The sequence below is a fragment of the Alexandromys fortis genome, unplaced genomic scaffold (assembly GCF_014885135.2).
Source record: "Alexandromys fortis isolate MF-2015 unplaced genomic scaffold, M_Fortis_MF-2015_v1.1 scaffold_8_9099976_23576923, whole genome shotgun sequence".
Taxonomy (NCBI): domain Eukaryota; kingdom Metazoa; phylum Chordata; class Mammalia; order Rodentia; family Cricetidae; genus Alexandromys; species Alexandromys fortis.
In genome coordinates, this window is record NW_026067899.1 from 8,862,773 (window position 1) to 8,883,506 (window position 20,734).

Sequence of the window (20,734 nt, forward strand, 5' to 3'; positions counted from 1 at the left end):
CATTACAATTTCCATTTCACCTGATAACAGTAAGTAGTGTTACTTTATAGTTTAATTATTTCATATTATATGCTAGAATGCAACACACTTTGAAAGTATTCATCAAAAGAAAATAACATCAATGAAAGTAACTAAGGGAATAAATGCATATATTGTTAAAATTATTTTATGAGTGAGGCAGGGTATAAAGCTATTTTTTTTTTTTAAAAAATCAATCCTTTAAATAAAGTGGCAAAATAATTTGATGTCTGGGTTCAAGATTGTCTTTCTCAAAAAGAAATAATGTCCAATCACGGTGATGTATGCCTATAACCCCAGCACTTGGGAAGGAGGAGCGGGGTGATACACATTGTTCAGGACAGTCCTGGGCTAACTAGTGAGTTTAAAGCCAACCTGGCTACATATGTCTTAATAAATAAATAGATGTCCCACAAAACAACATAACTCGTATTACCCATTTTTAGTGGCATATATATGAAACCTGTCTTTCTTTTCAAGATCTTTAGAAACAAGCATGTTTGAAAAGCAAAAGCTGTGTACAATTGTAACAGTAGTATATAATGCGATATTTGGATATCCACACACACATTGAGTGGGAGAGAGAGATATGCCACAGGCATAACCATTACTTCTTTCTTCTGTGTGGAAAGAATGTCTAAGATTGCACCCAGGAAGTATTAAGCATGCCATGGGTTAACTGTCATTATCTTGCTTTACCACTGAGTTTTAGAACTTATTTGTCCTAAATAAAACTGTGACATCTCCCCGAACGAATCTTTTCTTTCTAAATAGTTTGTAAGACTATTTAATCCAGTATTTGTATGGCAGCCTACTTTAGGGTCCCCTTTAAGCCTAAGGTACTTGATGACAAGTGAAGAAGTGTATTCCTGGCGTTAGGTTCCCAATGAAATGTTTTCCTAACCTAACTAGCAGGAGAGTACTCAGACTACCTCCAAATCATCACCAGTGGGAGACATAAAGCCCAAGTGCCTAGAAACCTCATTAAATGTCTCTCTTTGACCAAGAGTTATGTCTCCCTGTTGGGTCTGACTAATAAAAGTTGTAATTAATCTGAAAGGAAGAACTCGTAAAAGACAGAGGGAGTTTAAGAATTTATCCCTGGACTTTTTGGCATGGAAGCTTTTTCTATTATCGTTCACAAGACAGCTGGGTCAGCTACTCCATCAAAAAGTTGAATTTCATTAACTCGAATTCATCCTAAAGCTACAGAGTTACCTACAAGGAAAGCCACACATGCTGTATAATTATGTCCTGTGTGGGGGCAGGAGGGCTCTGCTGGCCCTATGGTCCTCTGATTCAGAAAACAGGGATCAACTTAAACAAGCAGAAAAGAATTCTTCTTTGTAAAACGATAGTGATGGGCGATTATGTGATCTAGTGTATACACAAGGGGAAAACATAAATATCCTCAGATTTGTTTCAGAATGTAATCACCATCTATCTTCAATATTTGGAATACCTATGCAGAATAGGAGGAGAATGAAGAAAGGCATTTTATGATCCTGCTTAAAGGCCATCAAATCAGTTTCTCTACAGAGAGGCAGAAATGGGACAGGCCATCAAAATCTAGTACTGGAAGGCTAATAACAGTGCACGCCAACAGCTCAGTCACATGGATTACACCTGTCAGCTACCAGACCAAACATGACAGTTTCTATTTCCAGTCTACACGTAGATTGTCATTTCTATTTCCATTTTCTATGATATAAAATGAAGTTTTAATTTAGCTAGTATTAAACAGAAAATCTTGTTTGGAGGGGGCTTTCTCAAAGCAGCTGTTCACACAGACTGCAATAATCTAGTGGAATGCAGAAACGTTCAAGAACATCAATTTTTTTTCCATTTTTTTTTTTTGATTCATTTGCTTGAACTTCTTGCTAATGGGATTTTTGTGATAAAAGACTGGGCCAGTTTGGAGAGGAAAGAGTTTAGCTGGCTTACAGTTTAGAGTTCATCATTGAGGCGTGGAGAGGTGATAAGGAATTTAGAACAGGAAGGTGAAGCAGAGGCTCGGGAAGAACACTGCCTACTGGATTGCTCTCCATGGCTTGCTCAGTTTACTTTCCTATACAACCCGGGAACCACCTGGCTCCATGTTTTCCTATACAAACCGGTTCTACCCGCCCAAGGGTAGAACTACTCACAGTGGCCAGGGTTTTCCCACATCAATAATTAAGCTAGAAAATCCCCCACAGGCCAGTCCCTTGTTGTAAAAGGCTGCTTGTTCTTCCCAGCTGCCCAGCTAGCTTAGACCCAAAATAATCACACAGAAACCATATTATTTAAATCACTGCTTGGGCCGTTAGCTCTAGCTTCTTATTGGCTAACCCTTACATATTAATTTAACCCATCTCTATTAATCTGTGTATCACTACGTGGCAGTGGCTTACCAGGTAATGTTCCCAGCTTCTGTCTCCAGTGGATCCATTGCTTCTCCCTATTTCACCTTATTCCTCCCATGCTACAGGCCAAGCCAGTTTTCTTTATTTATTAACCAATAAAATTAACACATAGAAAGAAGGACCTCCCACATCAGTTCCTCTTCCCCCATGACTCTAGTTTATGTCAAGCTGACCAAAAATAAAAACAAAAAACAACAACAAAAAAAAAACTAATTGTCACAAGAGCTAAGTCCTATGTGTATGAAATAAATGGCAATTTTTGAACTATTGAGCTAAATATTTGTAATTCTTTACTCATCACAGTCTGTGTACCTCTCCTAAATTGAAATCAGCCTGTTTTAATTCATTCATGTTAACCAATATCTTATGTCTAAACAACTGAAAGGAAGCCATGAGTTAGTAAGTTAATGTTGGGCCTTTGTAGAAGGTGACATGGAACATCTTTCCGTATGAGATTTAATATTTTAAAGATTTATTTATTTTATTTTATGTGTTCAAGTGTTTACCTGTATGTCTGTGTACCATGTGCGTGCCTTGTGCCAAAGCTGGTCAGAAGAAGTTGTCAGGTCTATAAAGCTGGCATTATAGATGGCTGTGAATGCTGGGAACCAAACCTGGGTCCTTTGGAAAATCAAGAAATCCTCTGAACTGCTGAGACAGCCACATGTAGGGATTTGAAAATTTACAGAACACTACATATCAAATGTGACAACGTAGCTTAGTAGCCGGTGATATGTCTCGACGATAATTACCCACACTTGTATACGAGGCACATGAATAGATGGTTAGGTTAATTTAAATTTGGTTCCTCTAGGAAGAAACTCCATGATACAGTTACAAAGAATGACAATAATAAGAGGATGGGAAGCTTGGGTTGATACAAATACTACTCTGCCCAGATTATTAATTACAAAAGGGTTAATTGGGACTAGAAACCCAGGCTGTGAGAATTTAGAACAGTGAAACTGAGACCCAGGCTGTGGAAATCTGAAACAGGAAAACTTAGAAAAGCTAAGCTTTTATTCTTTTCTCAAACTTACTAAAATAAATTTGACGACAGTTGTTTTTTTTGAGGATTGAAGTGATGTGCTCATAAAGGGGGAGAATGTTGATGATATTTTCCAAAGGTTCTTCAAGAGAACAGATAAAGAAAATAGAGAAAGATGAGAAGGATGAAGTCTGGAAGCCTATGGGGAGTTGGGTCAATGATCCTGAAGAGAAGGACATTTGCATGTGTTGATCAGAATATTCACACATAGATTGAGAGTTGAGTGGCTACCCATGAATCTTGAAGTAGTCGTCGTCACTGTCCTGCTGGCCAGCGGGAGGATGTGCGGTGTTCACAGCATTGATGGAATGGCCGAACAAGTGAGATGCCTTAAGAAAATACATTAGGTTCTCTGCATTTGCTAGACTAAAGACTGACAGACCACATACTTTCAGATGAAACTACTTTTTAAACACTGACCATTTTTACCTTGAGCTGCTTTCTGGCTTTTAATATTTATTTTTTAAATTATAAGTTGTTGTTTAAAAAAGAGGGAAAGGAGGATCCTTGTTTCATTTCTCTGCCATATGGGAATTCTGAAAAGCAGTTGGAAGTTTCTCTGGAGTGGCCTTAAATCTGTTCATCTGGCCTTCTATAAATAACGAAATGAACACATCAGGCCCAGAGAGGATAGGGACACAGGCTTCAAAATTTCTCCAGAAAATGATATACCTCTTGGAGTTTTGTTGGTTGGTTATTAGCAGGAACCAGATGGAGAATTGCACTCTCTCCCCAGGACACTAATAGAAACAAGTTCGGAGATTTGTTTCTGAGTTTTTCTGGCTGAAATATGTTCTAACACAACAACCTTTGGGGCTCAAATTATCCTGACATTTCTCTATGAAGTAGTCAGTAGGCATCAGTGGCCTTGGTGTAATTAGGTAAAGAAGCTTACCTCAATGACTGTAGTTAAGCTTCATATCCTTTGCAAGGTGCTACACAAGCAAACTCCCTAAATTGTCAAGGCCATTTACTAAGCTAAGGTTGAAACTCCGCCTGCCTGACTTTCCTGAAGTGACTTCCAGATTTGACCTTTACAATGTGTGAATGATTGTCACCAATGATATGGCATAAAAGTTAAAAAAAAATAAGCTGTATCGTTGGTGATATTTTAGAATTAGGACACATTTTCTCTAGTCTCTCTCCACTTTCCTCAAGAGATAATATGCTTGATTCTAAGACTAAATAAGACTTGACTGTGTGTGATTTTTAATTTTCGTATCATTTTTCTTCCACATAAACTCACTCTTGCTTGATTTCTTTAAATTTTGAAATGAGTGATTTACTTAGTGAAGATAAGCTAATAACCCTTGAATTTAGCAGCCTCCGCACAGCTACATTTTTCCACGAGTAAACAGCAGTTTGCTTACAGCCATTTAGTATAATGTGCACAAAGTCCCTCATTTGTTTTTTTACTATGAAAATAACCTCTCTTTGATAGATTTTAGCAAAGAAAACAGCACGAATGATCCCGACGATTCCACAGATACAATAAGGCGTTATCAGGGTTCCAAGAAGCCCTTCGAAGAAAGGAAAAGCAGGTCGTCGTCCTTCATCTCCTCCATCGATGATGAACAAAAGCCACTCTTCTTGGGAACCATAGACTCTACTCCAAGAAAGGTGAAATCAACCCGACTCCACGGTGAAGAAACAGTGCCCACCTCAGGAAGAATCCACGTGGATAAAAGAAGCCACTCTTGCAAAGGTAACTGAGCGTCAGCAGTCTCTCCTCACTAGATGGGAAAGTGATGCTTTTCAAAACCGAAGAACTGCACGAATCCAGGTTCTTCTGACGTTAGACTGAAAGTTAACCTGTATGCCCCACATTAGACCGGGCGACTTCCTGGGATTCTGGGAGCTGTAGTTCTTGGAAAATAACTACAAAGCCACGGGGGAAAGAATGATGGCCTATAGGGTTTGCCTATATCTAAATTTTAGTTTGGAAAGTTTTTATGGCCAATTAAACTTAGTGTAAGACTAAGAAGAACAGCGCTATTGGCAGTTTGTTGGTTATAGGAAGGACGGATCAGAGGCTCTTTGCTGAGAGCTAGCAAGTTAAAGGATTTTTTGTTGTTGTTTGTTTGTTTGTTTGTTTGTTTTGGATTTTCGAGACAGGGTTTCTCCATAGCTTTTGGTTCCTGTCCTGGAACTAGCTCTTGTAGACCAGGCTGGCCTCGAACTCACAGAGATCCACCTGCCTCTGCCTCCCGAGTGCTGGGATTAAAGGTGTGCGCCACCACCGCCCGGCTTAAAGTTTTTTTTATATTCATCCTCAGTACCAATTCTTAACTTCAGCCTTAATAACTTTATAACATAGAAGCTCCATCCAATTATAATACAATGTAAACCAAACATAATTGTGTTTTACTGTGAAGTATGAGGATGAGGAATATCTTGAAATAAAACATCTTCTTGTGACCATTCTTGTTTCATATCTCCTTCGAAAGGAGTAACAAAATATGCAAGATCTGTTGTAGAAAATACACAAGAACTGAGAAGTGTGCTTTCGTTTTCAGATTTTATGATAAAGGATAGGAAACAACACTTTAAAAATGTTACTGAAGGAAAATCAGTGTACCAGATCTCTACATCTAGCTAGATCTTGCTATTTAAGTGAACTTGGAGATGTGGATCAGACTACTTGGATTATAAAAATTAGCTCTGCCATCCTATATGACTTTAGGCAAATTGCTTGATCAACCTCAGGGTCCAATTTCTTCATCTTTAAGATAGAATCAATGCTATCTAATCAACTGATTATGATTATTTAACCATAAACTGTAAATAAAATTTTCTGGGATCGAATCTTAAGTTTTACTTAATATTTTCTGCTAGGTTTTTATTTTCCAACTATTTACTTATTTAATTTAAATGTGGAAATTGAAAAGGCCTCTCCCAGGGCTGGAGAGCTGGCTAGGACCTTGAGAGCACTTGTTGCTCTTACCAGGTGCCTGAGCTTGGTTTCTATCTCCCGTATCCATCCAGTGGTGCACCAATGCATGTAATGCCAGTTCCAGAGAATCCATTGTCCTTTGCTGGCTTCTCCATGCATGTGCATTGTCTTCACATGCAGACAAGCAGCACACACATATATACACATAATAAAAATAAATAAATCTTTTTAAAGACGGTATTATGAAGCATCAAAAGATTATAACATAAATGAAGAAAAGCAGGATTCTTTGCTAGGAGGAAAGAAAACTACGTCCCTGAGAAGGCAGGCAGTCCTCGTCATCACCATCATTCCGCAGGAATGTCCAACCACCAAGTGTGTTGAGACAAGATGGCGAGGGTTGCTAACTTCCCAGAGTTCCTTTCCCTATCTTCCCCACCGTGTCACATAAGCTTTTGTCGTGATTTCACACGGCAATAAGCTCAGAATATATGCAAATGTCCTCTAGACAGCCTAAAATCTTGATGGAATGCATGGAAATAGTATCTCATTCATCACAGTGGAAGAATGGAATATTAGATGTGATTACCAAATGTCCCATTTTAGTTATTTATGAAAATGGATTCTGGGTAGGACTAAAAATAGAAAACAGGTTGTATCCAGGAAGCCAGAGTTCTGAAGAACTCACTGAACAATACCTACTATGGACAAAATGATTCTAAGATGATTTTTGTAAAAACATGTTTTCTTCTTAAATATTAGGCTCTCAAGTGACAAGTCATTAAAGATATTTTTGAGATTTTATTTGACTTTATAATGATTCTCCCTGACAGTGAATTCAAACGCCGTTCGTTTTATAATTTTTCTTCTTCCAACTTTTAATTAACTCTTCTCTGAGCTCAACAAATTATATTTTCAGGAGATTTTAACGTGTCCAAACATCCATGTTTTCAAAAATTCATAATGAAATGCACACTCCAGTCACGAACAATTATCTTGATAATGCATAGCTAAATATGGATGCCTACTGACAAATGGAACTGATAACATAAAGCTTCAGTCAAGATGACATGCATTGAACATGACTAATTAATATAATTACAGTGAAGAATTTAAAAACTTGATTCACTGAAAAAAAATCATTCCCCAGAAACTTTCAAAGTGCAAGGCTGTGTATTAGTAATGAGCTTCGATATGTAAATGTAGGTATAATTGTTGCAGATCAAACTGCTGGGTTCTGACTGTTTCGTTTAATTGTCAATAGGCAGTTTCACTCCCTTGCATTCTGAGACTTGTCATCCCAAAGAAGGGGTCATTTCAGCAAAACTTTAAAAGAAAAAAAATTAAATTGACTCTGGCCTTCCTAGTGCTGAGGTCAAGTGTAGACTCCGGGGAAACTGTGAACTCTGAAAATGAAGGTTTACCCTCTGTTCATCCATTTGCAGAAATGTGTCTTGCAACTATGGCAACATTTTCCAAGGCAACCAGTGCAGATACCGTCTGAGCTATTTTTAGAAAGTGTCTACAAGGATGCTCATTTGATTAAGACAATCAACCAGGGTTTCCCCCCCTTTGAATTCTTTAGTTTTCATTCTGCCATTAAATCAAATTAATAATATATCTCTAAATTTCAATTAAAAATTAAGTTGTGATGAAGGAAGCCTCAATCTCACAGTACACATTTTACTCATTTCTGCTAAGATAATCCTTTTCTTAAACATCAAAGAAAAACACTATCCTCCATAAGTTACTGCAGGCGACTCACCAGAGTCATTTAAAAATCAATGTGGTACGTCATTGGGGAAGGAGGGGGCTCTTAGGCAGAGGCAGAAATTCAGTGAGGTTACTTGGCACCGAGCTCATGAGGACACCGCATAGCCTTCACTGCTATCACTTCTCAACCTCTCTAAAGTAATGTCCCTGCAAGAACTGGCTGTTGAGAATCAAGAGGGGGCCGGTGCCTGGCATCCCCAAGCTCCCTGCGCACGTTCTCCAACGCTGATTGAGCATCACCGACACAGAGTAGGAAACGTAGTTTACCAAGGCACTCGGTTGTGGGGCTGCATTTTAAACTGGTGCAAATGTCTGTGAACAACCAAGCATACTTCTCCAGGAAAATCGCCCTGTCACTTCTGTATTCACGTTTCTCCCTGTCCGGTAAGACGGGAAAAAATAAGCGATACACGGACACTGTAGAAAAGCATGGAACACCAAGATCCTGCGGGCTTTACAGATGCCATAAGCAGGAGCCTCCTCTGGACGTCACAGAGAAGTCTCTGAGGTTTGTTAGCCATTTCCACAAAACAAGGAACCTGGCCTTGTTTTTCTCCTGCTGTCTTTGGTTATGCTAATTCCTGCCTTATAGCCTCCCCTACTGAGACAGAAATAAAAAGCACATCATTAGAGACTTTTTTTTTTTTTTGTACACACAGTGATAAAAGATAGGGAGAGAAAACCCATGGAAAAAGAATATTTTTTTTGTCATCTGCTCAGAAAGGGGGAGTACAAGGCACCCCCCACCAGAGTGCTTTCAGAGAAACCATAGGAAAGGAAGTCTCACAGATCTGTTCCCTATTTCTAGACTCATCGCTAATCCTGCCCAATTTAGTTACTTTCAGTCCTTTTTAAAAAAAAAAAAATAGCTAAGGATGTAAATTCCATATCTTATGTAATAACTCTCCTTGCCGTTTAACCATAGCTATTTGTCAAGACTTTCTTTTAAAATGTCTTTCGAACCACATTCTATGACCCAAAGCTAGTTCGGAAGCAAAGAGAAGAACCACTTGAGGGACATCTCCCCTCCCACCGGCTCTCCCATGAAGGAAAAAATTTGCTTTTCTTTATTCCTGAGATAATTTCCCAAGTCCAGTTGCATTTCTTCACTGGTTTTATTTCCTTAACCTTCACACATTTTGTAGAAGAAAGTGGGTTCAAAGCATCAAATTTCTTGACAAAAATGAGGAAGAAAGTAGTATATATTTGGAGATTTTAGCAGAGGTTAATGAATCATTATATGAAAAATATAACTTATATAATGAATCATTATATGACAAATGACCACGGACATTCTGAGTTGAACTCTTCAGGGTCACAGTCTTTGTCGTCAGTTCCTCACGCTTAGCAGAATCTGGAATTTAACACTTGGCACACCAGAAAAGTAGAAATGAACACATAAGAAGTTTGTTTTAAAGTATATTAACGTAAAGTATTTATAATAAAGGTTCACAAAAAGAAAATTCTAGAAAGCAATGTGACTATATTAAATGTAGCACAAAAGAACCTTTAAGGAAGTTGAAAGCATGGAAGAGCAGCAGAGGACTTTTAAGACTTCCCCAAACACCCAGAAGACCCACAGTGCCCTCCTGACCTTCTACTGGGGCTCAAGCAGAACCATGATGTGTGGAAATTACCTTACGTGTAGGGGTGCTAACACTCTTACGTTCTGGGTAAAGCATTGCAAACAAACTTGCTATCTTCTCCCGATTAAATAGTAGTTGTTTGATCAATTTGAATTTGTCCACCATGTCTTCTCAGCACTAACAAAAAGATGGGAAAAAAAATCATAACCTGGGGGAAAAAAATCTTATGACCTGTTGTAGAATGTGAACCCTATGAAAAGGGATGGGGGAGGTAAGCTAGACAGCTTAAGGTTAAGATTCTGCGACAGACTGGAGATGGTGATTGCCATGTCTTTGAGCTCCTGTGTTTCTCTCTGTCTTGGATTATGCCTGGAGATGCGCCTAGTCTGCCTTGCAGGGGTCTTTGTACTGTATCTCCAAGGGACTTCCAAAGAAACTGACATCTGTCTTGCTCTCTCCCACAGATATCACTGATGCACACAGCTGGGAAAGAGAGCCTGCCAGGGCTCAGCCTGAAGAAAGCAGTCCGCCAGGACTTCAGAGAGCTGCTTGGGGGATCTCTGAGACTGAAAGTGACCTCACCTATGGGGAAGTGGAGCAAAGGTTAGATCTACTTCAAGAACAACTCAACAGGTAAATGAGCATTTGAAGCCAAAGAGGAATTTATGTATGTACATCACATAAATAAAGAAGACCAAGGAGCATGGAATTTAGGGTACTTTTGCCACCAAGCTCCCTCCCTTAGCTTACCATTCCGTTCATGTACCGTCTGCACTGTTATCGTTAAAACGCCTCCTGCTCTCAAAGTAATTTACATTAGACTTCTTAACAGGCAACCTCATTCTTTTAATTCTTGTATATTATTTAGTTGTTGTTCCTGAATTCACCCTGAGCTGTGACATTTTGAAAAAATGATTAAGTAAATCAACTTCAAAAATATTAATGTTTTTAAAGCATCGCAAGCTAAAGCAAGACTTGGGTCCCCCAACCCCTTCCCTTGATCTAGACAAATATGAGGAATAATTTTAGTTTGGGGAAAGAGGCAACGCTTTATTCAATACTGTTTCAGTTCTTTAAAGTTAAATTGGTCAAAAACATCTAGAGGAGACAAGCAAGTCTCTGAGTTCTGAGACTGGTTGATCCATATAGCGAGTTCCAGGCCAGCCAGGACTACGTAGTAGGCCTTGCCTCAAAAGAAAACTCTAGGAAAAATGAAGATTCTGATAGCTGCCCTGAGTGTGTTTGGAAATGTGTTTTATTCGGTGTTGACCTTCACGTATACTAGAAGGCAAGTATCTCAAAGGCCACAGCATGATTTATTAAAGAGAGGCAAATGTGGGCAATTAATGCATTTCCTATAAGCCTGATGAAAGGCATGCTACCTGAAACCTGATGATACAACCCAGAGCTACCAGGATGGCAAGTTCTTTCCACTTCTTTCATAACTACCCATCTTCCTTACTATATCACATTTTTGCATTAATGGCCAATTAAGCTATATAGGCTTAAGGTTTATGTAGATGTTCTTAAATATTTATATAGTATGCCTAGATATATACAAAGTTGGGGGAATTGCAAATGTTTGATCCCACAGCAGAATTTCTCAAGCTTGAATATGCACTCGGGTGGCTGGGTAAGTTGCAGAAGTGCAACTGTAAGACAGAAGGGCTGGGAGTTGCAGAGTCCACATTTGAACAGGCTGCCAGGGATGCTCAGTGCTGCTTGACTAAGGAGCACAAATAAGATGACCTAAAATATGTAAAACGTGTGGTCAGTGGCCTTTCCACTGCAGAACGCACAAAGCAATGTGTTTGCCTTCCACGACCACATTAAGGACTGCTTTGTTTACTGTTACAATCGATTATCCATGTCCTTCACTTTCTTTTCTGTTGTTTATATAGTATGCAAATATGTGCATACTATATAATATGTATATGTATATATGTAATGTATGAGGATGCGTGTGTGAGGATTATGCTTGTGTACGTACACACGTGTGCAATTGTGGAGGTCCAAAGTTGACACTAGGTGTCAATCTTTTTTTTTGTATATTCATTTTCTTTTTTTATTATTTATTTATTTATTTATTTATTAAAGATTTCTGTCTCTTCCCCACCGCCGCCTCCCCTTTCCCTCTCCCTCCCCCAATCAAGTCCCCCTCCCTCGTCAGCCCAAAGAGCAATCAGGGTTCCCTGCCCTGTGGGAAGTCCAAGGACCACCCACCTCCATCCAGGTCTAGTAAGGTGAGCATCCACGAAACTGCCTAGGCTCCCACGAAACCAATAGGTACAGTAGGATCAAAAACCCTTTGCCATTGTTCTTGAGGTCTCAGTAGTCCTCATTGTCCGCTATGTTCAGCGAGACCGGTTTTAACGAGACCGGTTTGATTTTTTTTTTTTCTAACTTACTTCTTCACTCGCAGTTCCTCAGCTGAACTCAGAAGCTGTCCGTTAGCTACCATAGCTATCCAGGTTTGCCGGAGAATCTCCCTTCTCTGTCTCCTGAGTGCTGGGATTACAGATGGCAGCCACATCTGCCCAGCTTCTCCTGTGGGTTCTGGGGATCCGGACTCTGGTCCTCACACGTGTTCTGTCTATAATGAGCTCACTTTCAATTATCACTCCTCATGGTGTCTCATCTCTCCTTTCCACCTAATGTCAAGCCTGATTGAGAGCAGGTCTCCTTTTCTACAACTTTATGTTATGCTAACAAAAAAAAAAATATATCTAAAGCTGGGTTGTTTTGTGTTTTAAAAACAGAGAAAAATTGGACTTATGTTTAATTCCCTTTATTCTTTCAAAGTACTTTACTTATTCTCAAAAGACTCCTTTATAATTCTGCAAATAGACCCTAGGCACAAAATGAAAATAAATACTGTACATTGTGCAGACGCCCATTACCATACTCTCCTTTGCTGAAATGCCCAACCCAAATATCAAACACCGAATTCATTTTTGAAAGTTTTGAAAACATATACACAAGATCGTACTTAGGTGTTTAGGAATATAAGTGTATACATAATATAATATGCATATATGTATATAAACACAATTAATGAAAAAAAAGAGGCCATGAATTTGAAAGAAGTATATGGGAAGGTTTGGAGGGAGGCAGGGCAAACAAAATGACGTAATTATATTATAATCACAAAAGATAAAAGAATAATTTTGTAAAGCACTAAAAATAATGTAAGAAAGGAGACTGAGGGACAGTCACATACATCAAGTCTCAGAAGGACACACCGAAGTACAATGCTTACGGGACTTTGGAGTCTGGGCCTTCAAGGAAGGGAACTGTGCTCATTTTTCCAGCCTAGAGGAGCAATTCCAAAGGAGGCACGTTTTGCATTGGCTCAGTTTCAGACCCTGTCTTCTGTGACTTACTGGGCGATGGGGCGAGGGAGAACATGATGTAAGGAAAACAGGGTGAGCACAGCTTATGTCATGGCACCCAGGAAACACAGAGATAACAGAAAGGTGCCTACACCAAGATACATGCCCCATAGGCACACTCTTATTGATGCACTTCCTCCAGCTTGGCCCCAACTCAGACAGTCTCCATTGCTTCCCGGGAGTGCCATCAAATTACAAATCCACCTATGGGTTCACGTAGTGATTAGGTCGGAACCCTTGTGGTCCAATCACTTCTCCATGATTAACCTGCCTGAAACTAATCCTTACACTTATAAGGCTTCTGGAGATAGCGATTTAGATCCAAACCATAAAGATAAAAAAAAGTAGGATTGCACAAAATTCATCACATATTGCTTTGGAATTCAAAGGAGAAGAGAAGCGAGACTTAGTGAGACTTGATGAAGGTTGATCAGGAGGAAGTCAAGACTTGCTGAGTCGTAGCTATTCCTATGCTAATAAAACCCAGCTCCTGACCTAGGCTTGTCTTCCTTGGGCAAAATTTCCTTGCAACAGCCAAGTCAAGTTGATAGAGAAAGTCTAATCGTATGTAGTATTAGCACAAATCATGTCCAGTGTCACTATTAACCAGCTACTTCCCCTTCCATGTGAGAAGTCCCACTCACAGCCGCAGCCGGCAACGATCAGGCATATAGCTAGCTGCCTATGTGTCTGCATCGACGTTATTTAAATAGAACCTATTTTAAAGAGACTTTTTTTTTCCTCAAAGACTATCACTGTTTGACAAAGGCTTTAACAGACTCAGAAATATCTTCAATGTGACTTGTCGGTGAAGTTTTTACTCCAATAGCCACAGATAAGTCATTTCACCTGCAACAGTGTATCCTGGCAACCAGAGTAAAGAGCATCATGCAATCCATTCACTACTTCGATGTCATCATTAATAGGCTAAATTTGTAGACATATTCATGAAGAAGCTTGAATTTAGAATTTTATTCGGGGCTCGGGGGAAAGACAAGTTGTTAGGGGAGCTCAACAAAGATGACACACTCAGACACAGTGTATACAGCCAATTGAAACTCTTCATTCAAGCCAGCTGGAAACACATCCAAGTGTTTGGGAGACCTAGGTGTGGCCCCTACTGTCCAAAACACAAGGCTTTTTAAAGGCAGAAACCACGCCCTGGCATCTCACAGACTGCAGGAGGGACGGTAGCAGAAACAAGCAGTATAACAAAAGCTAAGACAAGCGGTTAACGGGAGGGGCTCCTCACAAACAGGCAGTTTAACAGAAGCTAAATGACCTAGGCCATCCTAACCTTGGGTTCCTGGAATAAATAGAGTTGGGGAGTTTTCCGTGGGATCTCCATCAAGGAGCTCAAATTCTAGTTAAACCTGAAATGACCACAGCAAGAATACAAGACCTCTGGTCTGTCTCGCCCCAGGACAGAATAATTCTGAATGAGTTAAACGGGGGAAGAATTATTGATGCAGACATAATTTGCACTGAACCTAAAGTATGAGATGAGGAATCGATTCATAGCAACAAAATAATCGTTCGGTTCTATTGAATTTGGACCACAATTACATCAGGCATTTAGTCATCTGCTAGGTGAACTGTATTTTTTCATTTTCAGCATGCAGCTGTGGCATTTATGTGCCACAATCAGAAATATTTTATAAGCTATTGGTATGAAAAATACTAAGGCTCTCTCTGGCCATATTTACTAATGAAAGAAAATCTATAAGGATATATTTTAATTCGAAAGAAGATTTTAATGTTACTATTAAGAGGTAAAAAGAACCTATTGTCTGGCACACCTGTAATTCCACCAACTCCAGAGACTTGAGAAGAAAGTGCTAGGCTAGTCTGACCTCCCTATACAGGAAGATACTATCTTAGAATTAAAATTAAAAATAACATGTAGCTTTTCTAAGGTTTCCCAGATTTTCATTTTTTGAAACAAAACTAATTTCCATAGATACATCTATTTAATAGGGCAAATAGTTCTAAGATGTACAGCTCTCTCTTTTTTAATTCAATGGTAAATCATAGGCACAAATAAGGCATATGGTGCAAATCCGGTATCTTAAGCCATCCACACCGGGGAATAAACTGTATGCAAGAGCAGATGTATGTGACAGGAGCCGCTGGCATGAGTAGTCCGAGGTGTGGTTAAGGGGGAAGGTTTTAGTTTTGCTTCGTTTTGATTTATTTTTGAGATAGAAACCAGCCAGAGGCATCTGGAAAAGTCCAGAGCAGAAGAACAGACATGACCGGGGCTAACTGCAAGAAATGGGAAAACAGGGGATAGGGGATAGAGAAAACATGCTGAAAATGGCAGGGAGTTAGAGGAGTGAGAAACATTGGGTTATGAGAGGGATGAGCAGGAAGGGCAGGGAAGTCCATCCGCTGGAGGGGTTTCCGGTACAGGAGGAAGTGTGAAGGGCTGGAAAGTCAGCATGGACTTGAGGTATATAACAAGTACTGTGAGTAGGGACTGAGGGAGCCTGAGGCTACCTTGATATAGCAATATGTGCTGGAGGTTATACATCAATGGGAAGCTATTATGTTCCTCTGCCAGAAGTAAGGGAAATGACTCCTTATGGCAGATGGGGACTGGGTTTCCACAAGTTGCTGAGGAACGCTAGCTTTTTATCTGACTGCCAGAGATCCTCTGTAATCCAGGTTGAGCTCATTCCCGGATAGTTAGACTGCCTTTTAGAGTTTGGGGAACTGGAGTTTCCTTTGGACCTGGCACAAACCAGTTATATTGTGTGGTTTGGTCTTGAAATTTATTTTAAAATGAATGGTTGGCTACTGGTGGGCTTTGGAGAGAGCAATGGTTGTTTGTACATTGTGCAAGCCAGATGAGTCATAGAAGCGACTAAATTTGAAGTTTCTTCTGTCTCTGAAATATTAAAGCTCTGAACCAGAGATAGGAAAGGTATTTAATGTTCAAGAGCGCTAATCATTAAAATAAAATAATTAAAAAAAGAAAGTATGATGACTCACATATAGAACTTGCCTTGAAGGGGAGAGAGGCAAGGTCAAATAGTGTGTCTTAGTCAGGATTACTGTCTGTCCCTGGAAGGAAACACCATGACCAAAGAAAGATGGGGAGGGAAGGGTTTAGTCAGCTTATGCTCCCACATCACTGTTCATCATCAACGGAAGTCAGAACAGGAACTCGAGCAGGGCTGAAACCTGGAGGCAAGAGCTGAGGCCATGGAGGAGTGTTGCTTACTGGCTTGCTCCCCATAGCTTGCTCAGCCTGCTTTCTTATAGAGCCCAAAACCATTTGCCCAGGACCCACAATTTGCTTGACCCACCCCTATTGATCGCTAATTAAGAAAATGTCCTACAGCCAATCTTACAGAGGCATTTTCTCAGCTGAGGTTCCCTCCTTTCAGATGACTCTAGTTTGTGTGTCAAGTTGACATAAGATCAGCCAGCACATAGTGAAAACACAAATTCTATAAGAAGTTTTCCTGAGGTGCTGTCATTGTAAAGAAATGTGTTACTGGGGCTCAGTGGTTAAGAGCACTGGTTGCTCTTCCCAAGTACTCAGGTTCAATCCCCAGCACCTGCATGGCAGCTCAGAGCTGTTCGTAGCTCCAGTTCTAGGGGATCGGACACCTTCATACAGACATACATGCAGGCAAAACACCAATAGACTAAAAATAAAAAAATGAATACAAAAGAGAAGAAACGGGTTACCAAGTTCTTCTGTGAAGAGGGCGAAAACAGTTCATAAATAGTAGAGTAAAAACCTAATCAAAATCAGACAATTATTGGTCACAGTATTCTAAATGTGATTTATATTTTAAAATCAATAAAGTTTTGTAGAAATAAAGCTTATTGTACATAACCCCTATTTTCCTGTTAGTATGGGCATAAGAAATCGATGGTCTGAGTCAGAGTAATTCATTCTACAGAAAGGGTTTGGTAGGAGAGAGTCTTTCTTCCCGCTCCTGTCTTTCCTGTTCAGGGCCACCCATAGTTCTGTTTGTTGGTAGTGCCAATGCTTCCTCAGCATTGACCTTTCCTACAGGTCATGACTATTTAAGACTATCTTTCCCCTTTCTGCATGTCTTGCAGACTTGAATCCCAAATGACAACAGACATCCAGACTATCTTACAGCTCCTGCAGAAGCAAAGCACGGTGGTCCCTCCAGCCTACAGCATGGTAACCGCAGGAGCGGAGTACCAGAGACCTGTCCTGCGGCTGCTGAGAACCAGTCAGCCCAGAGCATCCATTAAGACTGACCGGAGTTTCAGCCCCTCCTCCCAAGTGAGTGTGGACACGGTAAAGCCAAGAGTGTCTCCTTGAGTGTATCTCCCGGGTCACACTGGGAAGTAGGAATTTCCATTTCTATCTGCTTCTGCTCAGAGTTTCTGGAAACTGGACCTGTGTTTTTGCATTGTGTCCTTAAAAATTTGCAAGCAATGGATTTAAAGAAAAATTTAAACAGTACCAATGACATATGTGTGTGTGTGTGTGTGTGGATATGTGTGTGTCTGTGTGTTGCTGGGAGTGGGTGGTAAACGCCAGAAGATAAGCATCAGGTTTCTCTCTAGATCGTTCATCTTATTTTTTGAGACAAGCGTATGCAACATTGTGTGTTATTCTAAAGGCAGCTCTCTCAATGCACCAACGACACTAATTTGGCTAGACTTGCTGGCTGGTGACCCCCAGGGAGCCTCTTGTCCCTACCTCCCCACTGCTGGCATTACAGGTGCACAACACCCAACTCTTTATCCTGTGCTTTCATGCGTTAGGACAGCGCCTTTCCCTAGACAGTGACAGTTATCTAAGAGGAGAGGCTATTACTCAAGAATCAACCTGAATGGACTGGCACACTGTATAGATTTTAATGGTGAGGAATCATGCTTGGTGAATTAAAATTCAAAAAGTACATCAGAGAAAAACCTGGCATTTCCTACAATGCCACAAGGCAGGGTAGGGAGGCCTTGGAGAAGAAAAGAGTGGGCAGGTAACTGGGCTGGATCTGAGGTTCAAATGCAGCCAGACAGATGTGGCAAACACATTTGTGCCCCACTGGCCACCAGGTATCTCTAAGTTTTTACCACTTGAATGATAATATCTATGGTAGGACAAAATATGTGACTCTAATCGTCTAAGAGTGCCCCCTCTCTGTTCCTTCAGCATCATGGGCAAGGGAACCTAAGAAAGACTATTTTGATAAGAATGTATAGACACTCTTATGTACATTTCTGCGTGGAAACTGAATGTAAAATTTTCTAGGAAATGAAACATGATAACAGAAGCCACTGTGTCAAAAGGAAAATAATGATACTTTTTACAAAATGTCGATGTTAGTTCAGCTCTTATAGGTTTTGAATGGATGGGAAATACACACAACGTGTTTTATTCTTTGCAGCTGGTTAAGGCAGTGGTTTCTGACAGGAATGATGTTTTATTTCCTTTGTTGCTTTCCTTCTTAGATAACACTAGTCAGCAAGAGACATTTATTAATCCAGTCCTAAATTTTCAATTAAAACCCACTTATACACAACTCAAAGTGAATAGTTTTTTATTGTTGTTGTTTGTTTGTTGTTGTTTTTTAAATTGAACCTTTAAATCTTATTTCAGGGTGAAATTAAAATTCTTCACTTGAGATAAGAGACCCTTAATTTTAGGGCTCTGTTTTTGGAGAGAGGTGTTGGCCAGTACATTTAACCACATACAGCGAATGGGGAAAACAAACACATCTGGATCACACACATCATTTTAGTTAGCTTTTGGAGTAAATTATGAAAGCATATTTTCTTTTCTTTCCATCAGTGTCCTGAATTTCTAGACCTTGAAAAATCTAAACTCAAATCCAAAGAATCCCCCTCAAGCGGAAGGCATCTGAACACAGCCTCAGAAGAAAAGTTGACTTCACCTTCAACACAAGACGGCGATGTGTCTGTAGAGCTTCACCCACGGCCAAGGAAAACCTACCTTCATCCCATCCGGCACCCGTCTCTGCCAGACTCTTCCCTAAGCACTGTAGGGATCCTGGGTCTCCATAGGCATGTCTCTGACCCTGGTCTTCCAGGAAAGTAATCCTTTTGTACTATTTCCTCCACATCCAATGTAAGTGCTTTTAATGGCTGTTTTCCTTTTTGTATTTAAATCCTCTCTACTTGACTCAGGGGCTCACAAGGTACCATTATATGCAAAAGTACTGTATATTTTTCCTAAATTGAAGCTTGTAGGGTAAAGTTGAGCAGTTAGGACGTAAATATACATTAAGAGCTTTTGGTTCCAAATGTTCAAACTGCCAGCATCTCAAGGCACCTTATCTTTTTGATTTTATTTTTGAAATCATGTGCATGCTAGGAAACTCCAGTTTCTCTTGCATGGAGACTCCTATTTGCCGCTATTACTGAATCAGTGCTTGATTATGAAAAAGCCTTCCAGCAAATAAGAAACTGAGGAATGAAAATGGTCAGGATTGCAACTCAGATGATCCTCCACTCACGGGATCTCAAGGGGGGGGGGGGATAGAGGGAAGTTAGTCACTTTGGAGAACGAATTTCCTTCTCTATTGACATGTTTATAGTTACTTACCTTCATTTCCTAGAACAATAAAAAAGAGGTTGGACTTACACGTATTAGAAAGGAAGCTAAATCCAAAAGCACCAAAGGATATGGTTCCTTCTAAATAGATTTGTAGTTTATTAATATAAACTCCAGACCACTGTGGAAGAAAACACCTGTGAGGTTTCCTCAGGAACTCAGGCCCTAGTTTCATGGCCCAGGTTTAGAAGACCTTCAGCAAGAGCCCTCATTTTGGAGAAGTAACAGCAAAGCTGTCCCAGGAAACTTCTGGCAGCTGCAGTCTCTGGGCCAGTGAGCAATCTATCCATAAGGAGTCTCTATATCCTGCTTTTAGACAGGCAAGTGGGAGGAGAGGAGAGACCTTTGTCTTTCTGCCCTACGTTTGGACAGACTGAGGAGGCGCACTGCTTCCCCAGGTTGTCTTCAGCTAAACCATTATGAATACAGGACAATATCAGTGAGAGAATAAAACAGGCTCTAGCAAATTCTTCAGGAGCTTCATTCACAAGCTTCCTAAAATATTTACAATAGCATATATATTAGAAGAATATATTCTAACACCTTTGAGTGCTAGATACTGTTTTGGAAAAGGAGATGGCATTTGGATTGCAAAATCAACACAGGAAAAAATACAATTTACAATTAATGATGGGTCAAACTCTAGTTAAATTTTATTTTCAACTCAATTATAATCTTAAAATTATTATATACTAGCCCTTAGCTTTCTTTTCTCCTGAACAAACACCTAGAAATTTGTTGGGAGCCTCTTGGTTTTTCTAAAAATTCTTATGTTCCCACAGAGTTTTAAATAGTAGTTTGTCTGCACGTTATTAAATGGTTGAATTTTCTTTCACTTTTGACACTAATCGTTAATCTACTTCAAATGCAAGCAATTTATTAAATGCATATAACACTATTCCTCTATTTAAATTGTGATGAGAGTGACCTTAAGCTGTGCTCTATATAATTTTAAGCAGTCACAGAGTTTGCCAATCTGATCTGAGTAAACCTGTGTATAGGGCACGCTCTATTCTCACTTAAGAAAAGTAATCATAAGTGATTGTGT

General features: G+C 39.8%; 1 protein-coding gene across 2 annotated transcripts in view; it reads left to right on the forward strand.

Moving 5' to 3' along the window:
• The window catches only part of Kcnh7 (potassium voltage-gated channel subfamily H member 7), a 407,046-nt gene extending 386,627 nt beyond the window's left edge, over positions 1 to 20,419 (forward strand). The window contains exons 13-16 of one of the 2 annotated variants that reach the window (XM_050123184.1): positions 4,925 to 5,176; positions 10,188 to 10,356; positions 17,196 to 17,388; positions 18,904 to 20,419. In XM_050123184.1, the coding sequence (XP_049979141.1) occupies positions 4,925 to 5,176; positions 10,188 to 10,356; positions 17,196 to 17,388; positions 18,904 to 19,170 (881 nt within the window). In that variant the 3' untranslated portion in view covers positions 19,171 to 20,419. Of the gene's footprint in view, positions 1 to 4,912; positions 5,177 to 10,187; positions 10,357 to 17,195; positions 17,389 to 18,903 lie in introns of both variants that reach the window. The other variant, XM_050123194.1, reaches the window with a different exon arrangement.
• Positions 20,420 to 20,734: the final 315 nt, after the last annotated feature.